The following is a 17,725-nucleotide window of genomic DNA, read 5'->3' as shown; positions in this document are numbered from 1 at the left end:
ATGATTTCTTCTTTTCACTGGAAGTTTAAATAAACCAAAGGCCAAATGAAGTTTTAACTTCATTTTCTGTTTAATTAGTTATGATTTTTTTCAAAGCTTGTATCAAAAACGGTAACTTTTTTTTTCCAGATACTGTGTAGCATTGGTCTACATCATATAGTTGCTTTTGCTTTTTAATTAAATTTAATTCACATTAAAAACTATCACAACTATAAAGTAAAAAAAAACTTTATGAAAATAATCTTATTAAGCTCTTAGTTTTTATGGTAAGGTTATAAGTTTACCATCTTTTAATACTTTCACTATTTATATAAAACAAAAATATGTACAAAGCCCTTTCAAAGTATGTAAGAAAGATTCCTAGAGAAATAATTATATGGTATGAAATTACATTAATCCATTATTTTTATGCAAGTGCTCATAACTAACATCTGTCTCAGAACTTGTTTCCATTGACTTTAACATTGCAAAGTTAAGATCTAGAAATAAAAAAATGCACGACTACTATATGGTTACAAAGTATGGAGATTTAAATGAGAGATTTTCCTAACTACATAGCTTTGAAAGAACAATCTTCATATTGTATACAGGCTTAACAAATATCCAAAAGGAGAAACAGCATTTGCTCTGTTGCAACTGAGGAACACTTCTGCTGCACACCTTCAGCTGGAAATCTCAAATAAAGCTTACTCCAACCCTCTCAGATAAAAAAAGACAGTTTAATACAAAACCTCAGTACAGTTTCCCAACTGTTTTAGCTGCAGTTAGAATATTTCCTATTGGATAAAAGGAAAGGTTGCCTAAATCTCAGCCACCTTCTCGCTTTTTTTTTTTTTTTTTGTCATTTTGTGCAAAATTTGTGAGGTCCAGGTATCACATACTCAAGCCCGCACAGATCCACAAGAAAAATGGAACTGTATGCACTTTGGGAGAGCCCAACATTCCACTGACAGTGGAAGCCTCATCACAGGCTGCAGTTAAACTGCACACAGAGCCCTGTGCAGAAGAGACTATCACTTTTCAGCTGCGGTTGGCTCAGTTATGTAGCCTCCAAACACAAAGAAAAAGCTGGGTACTTGGAATTTATTTTTAAACTTGCTCACAACCAAACGCAACTGCAAAATTCCACATTCACGTAAGAGAAGGCAAAGCTTCTGAATGCACTCGGAATTAACACTCATTAGCTATGAATGCTGTTACTTTACACACACAATCAACTGTGTGGATAAAGCAAAGTTTAGGCTATTTAGCTATTGCACAGCTACGAGTCAAAAGGGTAGTATAAGGGTTTATTTTAGAACATTCAGACTCAAGTTCCTATAATTATTAGTACTTAGGAGTTTGAGTTATTTTTCCCTTCAGCAACTGAAGTGGAAAGTTGTCTTTCAGTCACAGCATAATGCAGTCTAGGCAATAAATTCTTTAATAAATTCTTTCCTACTGTGTGCTTTGCAATTATAATTCCTCACCAATATCATAACTCAACAAGGTAATAAAAAATAATCAGTATTTATCTAGTGCCTGGGGATTAAAACTTTTCTTATACTGTTGAAGCAAAGCAGAAGTAAGCTAGTTTTAGAAGTAATGAAACGTACCCAGACGAGAAGCAACAGATTTCTTTTCACTGTTCCACAGTAGCCCAGCATTCCAACTATGATGAGGAAACAGCAGACTGCAATCATGACCGGATGGACCACGGGGAAGTAAGTCAAAATGACAGCCTCCTCCACCCTAAAACCAGTCAGAACCATGAACAAAAAAAGCATAATCACACACAAATGATACAGAAGAAAAACGTAATACAGCCATTAACACAAGAATGGTGGATTAGCAGATGTGTTATTTCCAGCACCTTACACGTTTCACATAAATCTCTTCTATGTGGTTTTAAAGTCAAATGCTGCATTCTGGTACCAGAAAGTAATGCATCACCCAAAATCTCTTTGGAGCAAAGGCGATCTTCCTGTCCTGCACTTGCACAGCATGTAGCACAATGAGGCCCTGTTCCATCACTAGGGCTCATAAGCACTGCTGTAATAAAACTAATAGCATTCCTGAATCTCTGGACTGAATAAAGTATTCAAAACTAAACAGTAATATAATATGGTTACATGTTGGCAAAGGGCCAAAAATTGATCCCTGTCAGTAGAGAAAGGCATGGGAACAAAACAAGATTGAATTCATATCTTTCCCCCTTCTCCAATTTCAACTGATGCCAGAAAAGGTTACGAAAAAACACCTTTCAACAAAACAATAATTAGCTCAACTGAAGGCTTCTTAATTCTAGAAATCCTAATCAGGAAACTTGCCATACAGAATGAACAACACACACTGCAATCAATCACTCACAAAGATTAATAGGTTTAAAGAAAGCTTTACCTTGTTTCTGCAGTTAAAGTGAGAACATTATTCAGGTAGTCTCTCATCCAGGCAGAAACACCTAATATGCTGATGGACATCAACTAAAAAGAAAAGATGAAGTTACTTATCATGCGTTTAAAAAAATTTCAAGATCATTCATAATTTAAGTAGAGGATCAATCACCAGTAACATCTTTCATGTATTCATTTATCTGAACAGCACACCATCCCCAAAGCGGTACTTCTATACGCTTACAGTTGGTTTGTTGCCCAAGTATTTAGGGAGCCAGTGACAATTATCTTCTCTTCCAGTATGAATAATTAATGCCTGGAACACCTTCTCTTCCACCCAGCGGAGTGATGCCAACGCTGGCTCAAGTCCCACCACTGCCCAACATACCACAGAAACAACAGGAAGGGTTTATGCTGCTAGTATCAGCTACTCTTTCAGGGCTTACAGGTGATATACACCAGTCTGTATGAAACCACAAAGCCATCTTCAGGTACACAGCCAGTGAAGAATAATCCGAAGCCACGTACAGTATACAACAGTACTGATATACTGACACATAGGAGAGGAGATTTATCTTGAGGTCAAATTTAGAAGAATATGATTCCCTCGCTCGTTCAGACAAAGTCACACCATGAACTCTATGCCTCTGTTTCCTGAACCATAAAACAACAATAAAACCCACTGCACTTCATTTATAAACCCCAGATTATCAAAGCGTTTGGGTACTTAACCTGTCAGGCACTTGAGAGGCATAAAGTCTTTCACCAGGAGTCCTCCTACAGCAAGTAAACCCGAGACTGAACTCACCTAGAATTGCCACCACCTCAGCAGACCCAGATTTCTGTCACCTGACGCCGCTGTGCACTCCAGCACACCCGGGATCTACCAGTAGAAGCTCTGGCCTCTGATTTTCTTGAGAAGCCAAACCTGAACAACGTGGTCAGAACATACCTGCCACACCGTGACAGCACGAGCTCTTCTGCTGCTGTAGCAAAGGTACCGCTAGAGGACAAGGCACTCTTCATGGCACTTGTCCATGTATTCTGCACTGGGTGATACAATTAGAGCAGCTGGGTAAGTCAGTACGCCCTTCCTCCTGGAGGAGGGTTCACGTAACAGCGGCAGTCATCCCTACCTTTGTGCGTGCTCTCTGGCCCCAAGAGCACCACGTCTCCTCCTGCATGCACAGGACAGACGAAGCACTGCTCCCCAAACAGAAGGTGAGAGATGGAGCTACAAACTCCTTCAAGGAGAAGAGGGAACCACTAAGATTTTCTACGCAACAGAGCAAAGCTAAGGTTACTAATGCCACTGCTTACTTCTCAAACCATTTCAAGGAATTCAGCTGGTTTATTAAACCCAAAGGAGAATTTAGGAATATCAGTCTCACATGGGCACCTAAGCCTGAACCTGGCAGACTCAGGACTTCAGAAGCACCACTGTTTAGCTGAAGGAAGGAGACCTAAGCATGCTGGCTCTGCTGAATACGACTGTTTTCGTGCATTGTATAGGTGTACGTCAGGAAACCCCAGCATTATACTAACAGCTTCTCAAATCAGTGAGAAGTGCTAATCTCCCCTGATGCCTTCAACAGCTAGCTTCCCGCACACCCTCACATTTCCCTGAAGTTGTTAAGAAGAACAAGTTAGCCGGGTCAAACCTAACATGTAAGAAAAGTCGTTCTGTGTCCTTACCAGCTCCTTTGCCTGCAGCATGCCCACAGCAGGCTACTTCTGCCTTTAAAATTTCACGAGAAGTCCCAGTGGCTACCCTATGGCTTCCTCCTGCTTTTCAAAACTGATGCACAAAGTACAGGCGCTGCCTTGGTTCTGGGTGGTGCCAGCAAGAGCCCTGGCTGCTCAGCATGCTGCAAACATAGTCCTGAAAGCTAGTGTATGCTACAAGTCTACTACGTACATGCGTGTCCTTTACGCTCTGTGGGATCTACTTTGGCTGGTAGAACAGTAGGAGTAAAGAGCGCTTTCTGTTGTGTTATTTGCAAGGGAAAGAAAAATAACTGGAATCTCCTTCTAGATAAACTCCTCAACTACGGCTACCTCCTTGGAAGAAAGCATCAGGCAAATATACCACACAAGCAATAAAAAACATGTTTCTAACCCAAAGAGAGCCAAAGAAGACTACAAGCAGACAGCCTACCTTCTTACGGTCAAAAAGCAACAGAAAACATTTTAACCCTCCACATCTCCCTGCAAGGCCTGCTGATACACACAGAGTGTTAGCTCGCACTTCCATTCTGTTTGTAGTAAAATACTTAAGATAAATTTGGTTACTTTGCTTTACAGCAGTGGTGCTCAGGAGTGAGATGTCCATCAAGACCACACTTCTCAGCAACTTTTAATAAGAGCCAGACGGTCCTGCTACAAAAACTGTATCAGAAAAATGTTCACTTGCTAAATAATATTCTTTCTCCCACACCAGACTGGTGGACTGCCTAGTCCCTGCTCTCCACTAGGAACTCACAGGCTGCATTTGTTTTCTTTCAGCCTTTGGTATGCGGCAATACACTCCTGTATAGCAACGAGGGGAAGTGGATCCCTTGGAAGAAGGCAAGGGATCACTTCTCCAGATGAGGTAAGATTTGGCAGGAAAGAGTCACCACAAGGATATTGGAGTCTGTAGGTCATTCAGAGATAACAGGGAGATCACGGAGCAACCAGCTAAAAGGCAGAGGGGACAGAAAGGACTTCCTAAAGACCAAAAGAAATGAGCAGAGTCCTGCCACTGAGAGAATCATTCCGTTCGCTAGAAGAAAGGACTTGCCTACAAAGGCAAATCAGGAAGGAGAACTTTTATTTCTGCTCTGTCTGCCTAAGTTGAGTTTTCTCTACCTAGATATTTTTGCCCACATAAAATCAGTGAGGGGAAAGTCTAGGCAGATACATCTCCAAGCTGTGACCAACACACGGCCACATGTCTTCTACAGAAACTCTTAATGACTGTATCATGGAACATGACTCCATTTTCATTTATCATGAACAGCAACTGGAAGAAAAGGACTGCTTCTTTTCACCTAGGAAACATAACCTTCACCAATAATGTAACTACATGAACACTATTACAGTTCATAAGAACAAGCTCTCTATGAAAGGTCTCACTTAATTCAAAAAGCTTTTAGCCATTTAGGTCCCCCTGGCTGTGCTCCTTCAGCGTAAATAGCTAACAGCCAATTACTACTGTTTCTTGCTGGACGTAAATTAAATGCAAGAAAATTCCACCTGTAGCCCCTGTGAAAGCCAGACTACAGCTCACCTGCTCACCTACTCTCTGCCCTCAATGATCTCACTTAACTCTTTCAGGTGTTACTGACTTCTGCTATGCTTACAATGCATTTATGGTACCAACACAAGAGCTAGTTCAGCATTACTCTAAAAACGTACACGCACAATGCCTTACCTCACTGCTACACAGATTTTGTACACAGATTACCTGTGCAACATCCTCCTGCCAACCAGACAAATTCCTTGGGAGGTACCTTTGGAACCTTATTTTGAATAAAGTCCAAAGTGAATTATTACTCCAAATGACCTAAAAGCCAGAGTGTTGTGACGCACTGGATTCACGCCCACAAAAGTCAGTAACACTGTCAAACTGGGGCGGTATAAAGACACGGCTAAGAAAGAGAATAGGCAAATACTCAAGAAGCTCCTCTCAAACAAAGACACCCATGGAAGAGAAAACCGTGATAATTCAAAAAAGCAATTCAGCTCTAGGTTGATTACAAAAGGTATATTCTATGGCACGTAACCCAGCAAGTGGTTGGGAGCTCTTTGCTAGCAAAAAGAAGTGCTGGGAAAAAAGTCATATCCCTTTTGACCAGCAAAAGCAAGCCTCTGGGCAGGAACATCCTGCAGGATGAGAGATGCTTTTGCAACACCAGACTGCCCTGCATAAGGACTGATGTTTAGTTTAGTGACAAAAGAATATCAAGCACTAATGCACACCCATCAATCAACTTGCTCACTGGCTCCATAGACCCAGGGGAACCACAAGAACACAACACACATGCCAGACCTCCGCAGCCTCCTCCTTATGACTCAACATGTATAAGTTCTGCCCTGTAAAAGTGCTACACTTCCTCAAGTGCCAGCTGACATCAAGGAGGCTCCAGGCACCAACCACTTCACATCACCTACAGCAGAGGCAGATCTTCAGCCAGCAGCACAGGAATTACACTAACACCAGCAGTACAACTCAGCCCATGCGCTCAGTAGGCAGGAACAATAACAACCTCCCCAAAAACCTTGGTGTGCATCCAAACCTACCAGCAAAGAACAGCAGTCACATTGCTGCAATTCACTGCCATGCAATTTTCAAGGGGTCGCGGGCAGGGGCAAGGTCCCGATTACAGGTTTTGTTGGTTCATTGGGAGGATGGATAAAAGGCAGCCTTAAAAAACTGGCAGCCTCTACTTTAGCCATTGTTTTGTAACTAATTTAGATGTAAAATAGGGTTAGAAATTGCATCAAGCAATCAGACAAAAGGACACAAGTTTATGAGAAATAAAACTACTAAGATAACTCTCACCACATTTGCAGCTAGATCGTTTCATCAAAAAGTTTCATCCAAGCTTCTCTGATAACAGGCAGTCTGCCGTGCTGTAAACATAATATGATAATAGGCAGTAAAACATGTTTACTTGTCGCAGCTGGCTGCACAAGTCACTATGGGTTTCTTTCTGAACTGTCACAGTATATTATATAGCCATCAACATGACACTGAAGAGTTTACAAAACTGCCTGCTGTCATACTCTGTTTTAAATGTATTTTCACACTGATTAAACAAAGGTAATAAATTATATTTTTACATATGAGCAATAAGCTGATCACACAACAATATATTAAATTTCCAAGCTAATCTATAACGTAAAGTTTTTAAAGCTACTAGAGCTTTCTCAGACAATTGAATTATAATATCCAACAATGGACTCAATCTATTAGGAGTGCTCATTTCCAAGCATAGTTTAAATTGTCTTTGGAACTCTTTTACATAAATTATGCATCAAAATGAAAATATCAAATCATCTTTTATTCATTAAGTATAAATTTCAAGCCCTTATTGTGACAGTCCTACTCACAATGTCTTTGAGGCCATATCTAAACTGGAAAATAAATCTGCATTTTCAATTAACAAACAAACGTGGATTTCTGTCTTTGAGGGAGCAAGACCAATTGCTGTTGCTATTTGCTCCCCTCTTTTCATTCTCTCATCACTTCTTTTCATTCACACATTCTAACACCTTAGTTTTTGACAACGAAAGTTGCTGTGCTCAAATTTGAGAGAATGGGTTTTTTTTCATTATTAAATCAGACAAAAGGTTAAAAGCATCTTCCATATTAAAAATCACACACTGTTCTTTTTATTCTAACAGATGGGCTAAACAACTTCAGGCCACGCTCTGGTACCCGTACAAAACGCTGACTAGTAGTACTAGAGAACAACTTGCTTTGCAGAAAAAAAGTTTCCAGCTCCAAGGAAATTACTTCCAAGATATGACAACATTCATCAGAACACATCCTTTAATTTTAGTAAAGAAATAAACCTTGAGAAAATTTTCCAGTTAAAATTGATTTGGGTAACCTGAGCTGTGACTTACCAAAGGGCAGGGGGGCGGTTAAATCACTACAAGGTCATGAACAGAGCATGTTGCAATGCTTTCACAGGATTTTCACAATTAGGTTCAATATTCAGATCATTGAACAAACACAGATGACTCAGATCCCTGGACAAACGGACAACTACATTTTTTTGGGAGGGAGGGGCATAAGGGCTGGGGAGAGCAGGACAAGAGGTCTTGTTTTTCTGTATTACCCAGCAAAAGCATTTAAATGTTCACAGAAAGAAGGGTGGCCTATAAAAAGGAAATTCCCTATTCTCCACTAATGCACCTTTTATTCTACACTTGCCAACATTTAGTTTTATCTAAGGTTCCTACACAGGATTAAGCCTTAGTCCCCTCCCACTTGCAAACAGCTGAAGCATGTACTTATTTGCACTTTGAATCTGGTTTTGCTTGCACAGCTGCAACAGTGAGTTAACAGCCTGCTCGGCTTTTGGCACGGGCTGGAACTTGCTCACTTTGCAATAAGGCAACTGCCAGAGCACTGACAGGCTGCTAACGGGTCACCCTCCTGGGGGGAGCAAGCAAGTTTTCCAGCAGTTAACTGTGCAAAGTTCCTACAGCAGCACAGCATAAAGACCAAATCAGAGTCCAAATATGCAAACAGGTCGATGTACAGTTCATCTATCAGCCGGTTCTTCCAAGTGTCAGACCCACATATCAACTTCTGGGCTGTGTAGCATAAGAGTACATTAAAAGCAAAGAGGGATAAGAAAGTGCATTTATTTCTGCATCCACCCTCTCTGTGACTACCTTGTTAGCACACAATTTGTGCCACTCTTCCCTCGAAAGTAAGCATCTCGCTGTCCACAGACCTTTCGCCTTTGGGGAGGCAGAGGCATGTGCTGCTGATCATGGGTAATTTGCAGCAATGCTCAGAGCTCAAGTGTCCAGATCTGTATCACAAGTCACACACCACCACCAAGATGATATGCCTTCACGTATACACAATATACTCTTAATTTTATTTCTGTGCCTTCACATATAGACAATATACTCTTAATTTTATTTCTGTAAGAGCTTGTTTTTGTTCACAGGCAGTAGTCAACCTCACAGATGGCAGGCAAATTATTTTTAAACCTAGGGTATATAACTGGAAGACTGATATGAAAAAAAGTGTATTTCCTATGATCCACAGGACCTGCATATCAGCTTGTGGGTTGTGGGTACACCACTTAACTTTCCTGTTTCACATGTGAATACCCATAAACACATGAAGATTACTAAAATAAGCCTGCATTTTTAATTAAATCACACATTCCTATAAAACTGCACAAAAGTAAACTGTCCCATATACCTTGGGAAATAGCTACAAGAGATGAAAAAATTGGTATTATTCCTGTGACCGTTGCCTAGTGTCTACCACAGACTCTTGAGATGATGGAAAATCTTTAAGGTACAGAAGCAGTGCCTGAGGATTCGTGAATAATTGGGTAGCTATCTTCTACAGAAAGAGATGCAAATTTAAAGAAAAAAAATGCAAGTACCTACAGGCCACATAGAGCTCCCCAGTTCTCCTGGAGCTCATCGCTTACTCGTATGAGCAGTAGCCCTTGAGCTACTGGTTCAAATCTAGTCAGCATGGGTTTGTGCATTCATCCTTAAGGTAGATGTAGCGAGCTCAACACAGTTAGTCGTGAAGATTACCCAAAAAGTGTCATGGCTTCACTGATTTCTGAATGCCCATTAAGAAGCATATTAATGTAATTTCTAACATTAAGGTGGGGTTTACTTTACTCCTTTCTATCATGAGATCAAGCCACTCTTTTCCAGGACCGTTTTGCAGAGACTCATCTACCCATTCACTGCTAACATGGCATGCAGGGTGAGCCATGTCACCTACGAAGATATACACGAGACAAAAGGTTATATAGAAGTAGATACAAAATTGACTTCTGGCTGAACTCTGCTTTGTTAGGATGTGGTCTGGTAATGTATATAAATAAAGCAGCCTAAAGACACCAAAAAGTAAAAGATTTCTCAAAGACCAGACTTAAAAATATTTCTGGTCCTTTAAAACTCTTCCTATAGCTTGCTCTGCTGAACACGTTCCTTTAAAAGACACTGTATTCCCACAGAAGCTGGAGTTATTCTTGCATGGCTTTTAGGTATTTTCTTTATACAAGAATTCTAAGAAAATCATGTTCCAATTACGCAAGTCTACACTGCAGTCTCTAAAATCAGAGTATATTAGCCTAGAATGAACCCCATGTTTACACTGCTATAGGCACCCAGTCAGGTAGCGTGCATTTCAATGGATATTATTAGTCACTTAAATTCCTTAAAAACTTGACCCTAACTCTATTCGTTCCAGGTATCTGCAAATCCCACTGATGAGAGTGGAAGCAGCAGAAACACAACCTCTATGCAGAATCTGGTTCCAGGGAAGGGAAGATAGACTGATTTCTGTCTCATGTCACAGTAGATTTGAAAAATGAAGCAAAAAATTACAAGATACATCACATACATGTGAGGTTGGAAAAAGAAGGAAAGCCAATACCACTGCTTCCAACCACTCCAAGTGCTTCCTTGCACAGCACTAATATTCCCCTGCTTTAAGTTTTCAGGAGATACACATAGCCAAAACTAGAAGATTTAAGTGTGCAAAGTATTCAAAACAAAAGGAAAACTAACTGGAAGCTTCCTCCTCTTTCATTTTATGTGATGTTTTTGTTCACAAGCACAAAATTCAAGATAGATGCAATACAATTTCTACTACCTGTCAGGAGGGTTTATTGGCTGCAACCACGTAGTTCAAATTAGATAGCATTGCTATGTACATGAAGGAAAGCTTAGGCACCGCTCAACAGAAACAGCATATCCCCAGGCAGAAAAACCTCACAAGGTGAAGGATGTGGCAACATCCCTGGCGTGGCTCAAGCATCCAGTGACACTATTAATCATCAGTTAAGAGATCCTTACCACCTATGACACAGTCATCTGCAACTTACAACCTTGATTTGCCCAAGCCACTACAGCAGAGTCATCCTCAATTACAAGCAGCACAACAGCAGCTGCTCCTCCTTTCCTCCTCACACGCTCACCAGAAGAAAAAAGCTGGCAGTTTTCTCACGACAGAAAGCCTATACAGACTTTTTTTCTGCATGTTAGCCATACTTTGCTTTTTTTAAAAAAATGAGATAGTCAAAACCATCGTGCTGCTTTTACTTGCATCTATTATCACTAGCTAGTTCATCAATTTTGACTATTTATAATTTTTTGAAGGAACACACATGGCTGAGCTGCCAAGAAAAGTAAAACAGGCCTGTGCCTCTCAAAACTATTGCTTTGCTTAAGCCTCTACTAGTGTAAGCAGCCAGGACACTGAATTTTTCCTGTACTCAGCACTGTTTTCTAGTTCCTGTCCTAGCACAACACCTAGGGGCCACTGCCCTTGGACAACCTCCTGTGCTATGCCTGTGCCATTATTACAGGCTGGACACATTCTGCGACTGAAGGTCTCCCTAGTGTAAATGCTTGTAAAGGTGGTTTAATTGGGAAAGAGACCACAGCAAAGTACAGAAGAACAATGGCAACACTGCAAGATGTGGCGAGGAGGATTTCTGTGAGGACAAGTTATACAGTGGTCAAAATGAATGAAGATGCTCATGTTACATCCACGACCACTACTGAGCTGGAACAGCATCAGGAGCTTGCTGTTATAGAAAGGCCCCAGCAGAAGGAAAGACCCTGTAGTCTCATAAACCACATAAAATATGTTTGTAGAGCTATCAAAACTAAATTTGTCTAAGTCCTGACACAGACGCTATCTAGAGATAATAAAGACCAGTATTGCCACTAAGAACAGAAAATTGCCACTAAGAACAGTAGGAGCATGTCTTCTCTCAAGTACCACTAAGATAATCTGCTTAGTTAAGCACTAAGTCTTGACTATGAAACTCCAAATGATGTATTTTTGAAGGTCCTCTCTTTTTATTAGGCTGTCCAGAATGTAATACGCTGCAAATAGCAGTCTTAGAGAGCGTAAGATGAGACACCTGCAGAAATCAAGTTGGGTCTCTCAGTCTTATAAATTACTTTAAGCAGCGATGCTCATTTATACAAGAGGCTGACAGAAGAATGAAACCAAATGTTAACTGCACAATTTAGTCTGAAAGATATTCTTTGTTCACTGTCAAAAAAAAATTGTGAAACCAGAAGACTGAGGAGCTCCTGAAACCGCAGCTCCTGTTGCTTTGAAAGAGACATCTTGCAGTCAGATGCATGATTCAATTGACCTCGGAAACAGCTTCCAGAAAAGTATCATCAGGTCTATTACCACAGTCAGTCACTTAATCAACAACTATTAGAGCACTGACAACAGAATTATTCCCACCTCAGAAAAAAACACCTTTCAAGATCTGCTGCAAGTTGCAGCTCCAAAAGCACCAACTCATTCACATCTACAAAACCAGTTTTGTAGATGTGTGTTTCTGGAGCAGTAAAGGCAGGACATTTATTGTTCCATTATCAAAACAGGATGAACCACTAAAACAGAGCCTTGGGCTTCCAGCTGACTGCTTATGAGCTCTTTACAGCTAAGCAGCCTTCACGCCAAATGACAAAAAGCCTAACAAGCAACATTGCCTCCCTCTCATGCACACACAGGTACATCACCATGTCTACCATTCCACATCACAGCTCATTGGCTGGGCTGATGTAAAAAAAGTTTATTTCCATATAGACAGCACACAGTTGTACACTTACAAACAATGCTCTGGAGAAGCTACAAGGATTGCAGCAGAGTGACTGATAAAGTTCTCTCTCTTCTCTGCTTCTGCAGGCTCTGACAGCAACCAAATTATGAAGGCACCAGTGTGTTGCGGCAACCATCCACATCTTAAGTTTTTCAGCAAGACTGATGGTCAGATTAGCTGGTTCTGTTATGCATAACGTCTTCATAAGGAGCTTCAGGTGCACTAGTCTGCCCTCACCAGGCTGGCAATGACAAATGCTGGAGTCCCATCATACACATGGCTGGGACAGTTGCACACATGACATGGCTGAAGCTTATTTTCAATGTTCCCTTCTAAGAGGCCAACAATCAGATCGTATCAGACAGTGACTACTGGCTCTTGCACAGTTTTTGTCAGGCCTTCAAAAGCTTCAATCTACCAGCTTGGAGGAGAAAGCAACCTTTTTTGCACAATGTGTGGTTAGACCTAATGCTGGACACTACCACAGTGAAACAAGGAGAGAATGTCAACCTATTCCAGCCAGGACCCTCAAACAAACCATGATTTTAAAAAGCAAACACACACTGTTTGCACATCTTCACTGTTTTCAGCCAAACACTGATAACTGACACAGCAACTGGGCACATTATCAATAGGCTTGAAGACGTTTGGAGGCAACAGCCCTTGGGAAGAAACGAAGGAAGGAAGAAAAAGAGAAAGCATAAAACTCTCCAAGGTCAGGCTTGAAGAGAATCACATGTACGCATCCCAAACTGGGGGGGGGTCTGTACAGACCTTGGCATCGCACATCACTCTCATCTTTACCCACTGGGACAGATCCCACCATGCTCTGGATGCAGGAGAAACGGGGCTGCACATTTTCAAGAGGCTGATCTACTCTAAACTTCCTGACATCCAGCCCATAACCTGGGCTGGTATTTATCACAGTAAGCATTAACATAAGCAAGAGGCAAGCTGAAGCTTTCCAAACGGAAGGAAGAGTTGCAGCAAGGGGAAATCATGGCCCCCATCCCCACACCAGTGGGTACGCACCTGCTGCCAGGGAAACATTTCACAAGAAAACTCTGCCTCATGGGTCATGCTCTGACACTCAGAAAAGGCAGTGGCAAAATTCCCACTGAGCCCAACAGGAGAAAATTCAAGCTCTGACAGAGGAGGAGATATGGCAGATTTCACTACAACAAGCAGCTTGTAGCAGATTTGTATTTAGCTGTTAAGCACACATCTGGACAGGACCAGATATGAAGCATAAAGAGGTTTTTACACACACATTCCTCCAAATAAGTCTGCTGTAACTGCAATATGTTTAACTACCCACCCACCAGGCATTCTTTTTCTTACTACACAATTCTGGCAGACTCAGGGTTTTTTGCTTATTCATTTGCCTTGAATGAAACCATTGCATTCATCTGCTTTGTAAAATGCAGAGAACTCCAAATGGACTGGCCAACTTTTCATATGAGTTCCAACACCTTTAATTTTATATACATTATGGAAGACAGCTTTAATTCTTTGCAATATCTGTGGTGCAAGTCATCTGCTATACTGGCATTTATTATTTAATTACACATTCACATGCTTCAGCACTACACAGATTTCTCTTAGCTGCCTGGGTGTAATTTCCAGTGTCCTGGCCTCAGCTGGGAAGATTAATTACAGGCATTCTTTATATTCTGGAGACAAGCATGAGAAGTTACCATTTTCTTCCCTAGGACTTGTCATACCACAACAGACTCAAAAGATCCTTTTTCCTTTATGACTAGGGGGGAAAAAAAAGTAATCACACTTTCTAGTTAAGGGTGATCTGAGACATCGTTATCTAACGGGCAACAAAATCTGAAGAATGAGAAACCATTTCTAGACATGAATGCTTTAAACCAAATCTAGACATGAATTAAGAATGGACAAAGTAACAGCAGCACCACCTTACAGATGTAGTTACTGGTGTTCCGCTGCCAAGCTCAAAGGTGCTGTGTAGCTCCATGCCTGATGTCCCCAACAGAAGAACACCTGAACGAAACAATGAAAAGTAGGAAGGAGCAACCTGACACGGAAAGGAACTTAAAAACTGAGAAAAGAGGGAAGACACATTTAAATCTCCCAGGTGAGAACTTGATCTCCCTAGAGAGAAACTGCCAACACAATGCACTAGTCCCCTCCAAAGATAAGGGCAGGCTTTCCTACACAAAGAAAGTGTCTCAGGACTGAGAAATGAAGCACTCGGCTCCAGCATCAAGGTTCCCATCACCACACAACAGATCGACTGACAAAGCATGAGGGTATAACCTCATGTATAACCTGGGTACCACCTAAATGCCTGCTTCAACTACAAAAAGCTGTCGCTGAATAAATCTGATGGGATACAGCAGGCAACAACCATGGAAGGCAAGGGAAAAGAGTGGAGTAAGTTTAAGGAGACAAAGACAGCAGTGAGTTAAGGTGTGAATGGGAACTGATGAGGACAGCTCAAGGCAGGCATCATGGAAACCACAGGAAAGTAGCGAACTGCAGAACAGCAGGACAGGATGTTTTCAACCATGTGGATGTCTGTTCGCTCAACTCTAAAAGCATATGTGTAAAAATCCGAAGTTGAACTCAGGTCAGTTGAACCGAGGCAACCTTCATCTTAAAAGAAAATATAGGTTTTAGATTTGGTACAGTATCCAATGAAAACCATGTATGATGTGAGAAACAATTACACATCCTTTTTTTTTAAAAAAGAAAGATTTCCTCATCTCCTATTAAAGGGCTTTATTCCTACGTGCACTGCAGAAATAACTTATTTTTCACCTTTATTAAACACAATATACAAAGCTACATACTTTCAACAGATTTTCAGATCACTTGAATTATATATAAAGTACCATCCTGTACCAAATGCAGTTTAACTGTTTTCTCTCTCATTCATATACTGATCTCTACTTAATTTTCAGCAATCATGGGATTTCACCTCAATTCCACTACACACTAAGCTTGGTCCCAGCCCATGTATTATCCCCGCATCATTCAAGTCTACAGGACCTCAGGAGTCAGTGGCTGTGAACACTTGTGGGATATCACACCTTTTGCCCCTTCATTCTCTTACACTTATCCAGCATAAATCTCAACCATATAGGTGAAGCAGATTTCATTTGGTGTGAGTCAGTGAGGACTCTCAGCAATCTCCACCATGCTGTTTGTCCAGAGCTGTGAAAGTTTAGGAGCCAGTGCTGATCACACCCACTTATGCTGGAGAGTGAGAAACTCTGCTGCTATAAATACAGCTTTTACTGAAATGCTGAAAACCAAAGAAAGAAATCACCCCAGGCCTCGCCTGCCAGTTAGGATCTGGCCACTGAAAGCACAAAAAAAAGACTCTGGGCAAGGAATTCGAGAGCAGCTGACTGTCAGATACCTGCGAGAGCTTGGAGTTCAGCTCAGGTCATGGGATGCTCTGAAACTCATCCAGTCAGGAAGCCACAGCACCCGTGAATATTCCCCTCTCTACATATTATAGGTGCACAAATTCACACGTGTATTTATAACACCAGGTTAATACCAAATCTAATTTTACTTCCAACTAGTTTCCAAAGGCTTTTTTTTTTTTTTTTTTAAGGGATCGGTATTCCCTGATGGGAACTGCCTGGCATAGGGCGTTCATCAAGGACACCAAGGCGGGCACGTCTACCCCTTCGCCAAGCGCGGGGAGCCCCGCGGCTGGAGGCGGCCGTGCCCCCAGCGCCCTCCCTGCCACCCGCGCCGCCAGGCCGCCACCTGCTCGGGCGGCGGCGCGATCCCAGCCCGGCCCGGCCCGGCCCGCGTCGCTCCACTCACCCAGAAGAGGAGGTTGAGGGCGTACAGCAGGCAGCGCAGGCACTTCACCGAGTCCTCCCTGGCCATGGCGAGCCCCCGCGGGAGACAGCCCCATCCTCTCACCACATCCTCCCTCCCGAGGCCGGGCCGCCAGCGCCCTGCAGGGGAAGAGGCGGAGAGGGGCCGGGCGAGTCCCCCTTGCCGAGGAACCAGCGCGCAGGTGGAGGCGGCGGAGCCGAGCCAAGCCGCGGGGCGGCCCTGGACCGGCCGCGCCCGGGCGGGAGCGGCCGAGCCCCGCGGGCACGCCCGTAGCGCCCACCGGTCGCCCGCCCCCGGCAGCCTCCCTTCTCCTCCCGCCCCGCCCGCCGCTCCCGGAGATACCGATGGGCAAGTTTTTTAAATAAAAATCATAAAACCGTGGAAAGGGGAGAAGTCGCGGGCTGCCCCGAGAGCTGAGGGGTCTGAGGGCGGCGGGGAGAGCCGCGGAGACGCCGGCCCCCTCCCCGCCCGGGAGAGACGCGCTGCTCCCGGAGACGGCGGCCGGGGGACAGCGGCCACTTACCGCCCGGGCGCCCCGCTCATTCACTTGCTCCGGCGAGGACTCATCGGGACAGGAAGGGGCAGCGCACCACGGACCCGCGGCGCCCATGCCCGGCGGTGCGGGCGCTGCCTCCGGCGGGGCGCTGAGGGGAAGGTCCCGGCGGCTGCCCCCGGCCCCCGCCCGCAGCGCTCCACCGAGCCCGGCGGCCGCCAGCTGCACCGACACCGCCGCGCATGCGCCGCCGCCCGCGCCCGCCGCCCGCCGGGTCCTAGCGCCGCCAGCGCCGCACTTCCCGCCCCGTCAGGGCTCCGCGGGGTGAGGAAGGTCGTGGGGGGCCTGATCCTCTGACGGACGGGAGCGGGGAAGCGGCGGTGTTTCTAAAGCCTGCCGACTATGGACACGGACCCGCGGGGCTGAGTGGAAATGGAAGCTCGGGGCATGCCCGAATTTCGGTGGGAAAGACCGCGGGTTTCCTTCAGGGGAGCTGCTCCCGCCTGGGCAGGTTTGGCTCTCGCCCTCTGGGGCAAAGCCCGGAGGGGACATCCCCACAAATGCATTCCCCGCTGACAGACATGCTCAAAACCCCATTTATGGCGAGGATTGGGGGTTAGTTTGCTTTTTTCCTTCAGGGGAGACGTTGAGCAACGGGCTCAGGCAAGCAGAAGTACACGAAACCCCCCTCT

General features: G+C 43.6%; 1 protein-coding gene across 2 annotated transcripts in view; it reads right to left on the bottom strand.

Moving 5' to 3' along the window:
• TSPAN12 (tetraspanin 12) overlaps nt 1-17,239 on the bottom strand; it is a 53,523-nt gene extending 36,284 nt beyond the window's left edge. Inside the window, exons 1-4 of one of the 2 annotated variants that reach the window (XM_068401618.1) lie at nt 17,064-17,154; nt 16,523-16,659; nt 2,380-2,462; nt 1,596-1,731 (exon numbers count right to left, since the gene is read on the bottom strand). In XM_068401618.1, the coding sequence (XP_068257719.1) occupies nt 1,596-1,731; nt 2,380-2,462; nt 16,523-16,588 (285 nt within the window). In that variant the 5' untranslated portion in view covers nt 16,589-16,659; nt 17,064-17,154. Of the gene's footprint in view, nt 1-1,595; nt 1,732-2,379; nt 2,463-16,522; nt 16,660-17,063 lie in introns of both variants that reach the window. The other variant, XM_068401617.1, reaches the window with a different exon arrangement.
• Nucleotides 17,240-17,725: the final 486 nt, after the last annotated feature.

This window comes from Nyctibius grandis, chromosome 5 (genome assembly GCF_013368605.1).
Source record: "Nyctibius grandis isolate bNycGra1 chromosome 5, bNycGra1.pri, whole genome shotgun sequence".
NCBI classification, from domain to species: Eukaryota; Metazoa; Chordata; class Aves; order Nyctibiiformes; family Nyctibiidae; genus Nyctibius; species Nyctibius grandis.
Note: the sequence above shows the minus strand (reverse complement) of the source record. Positions and strands in the feature narration are given on the sequence as shown.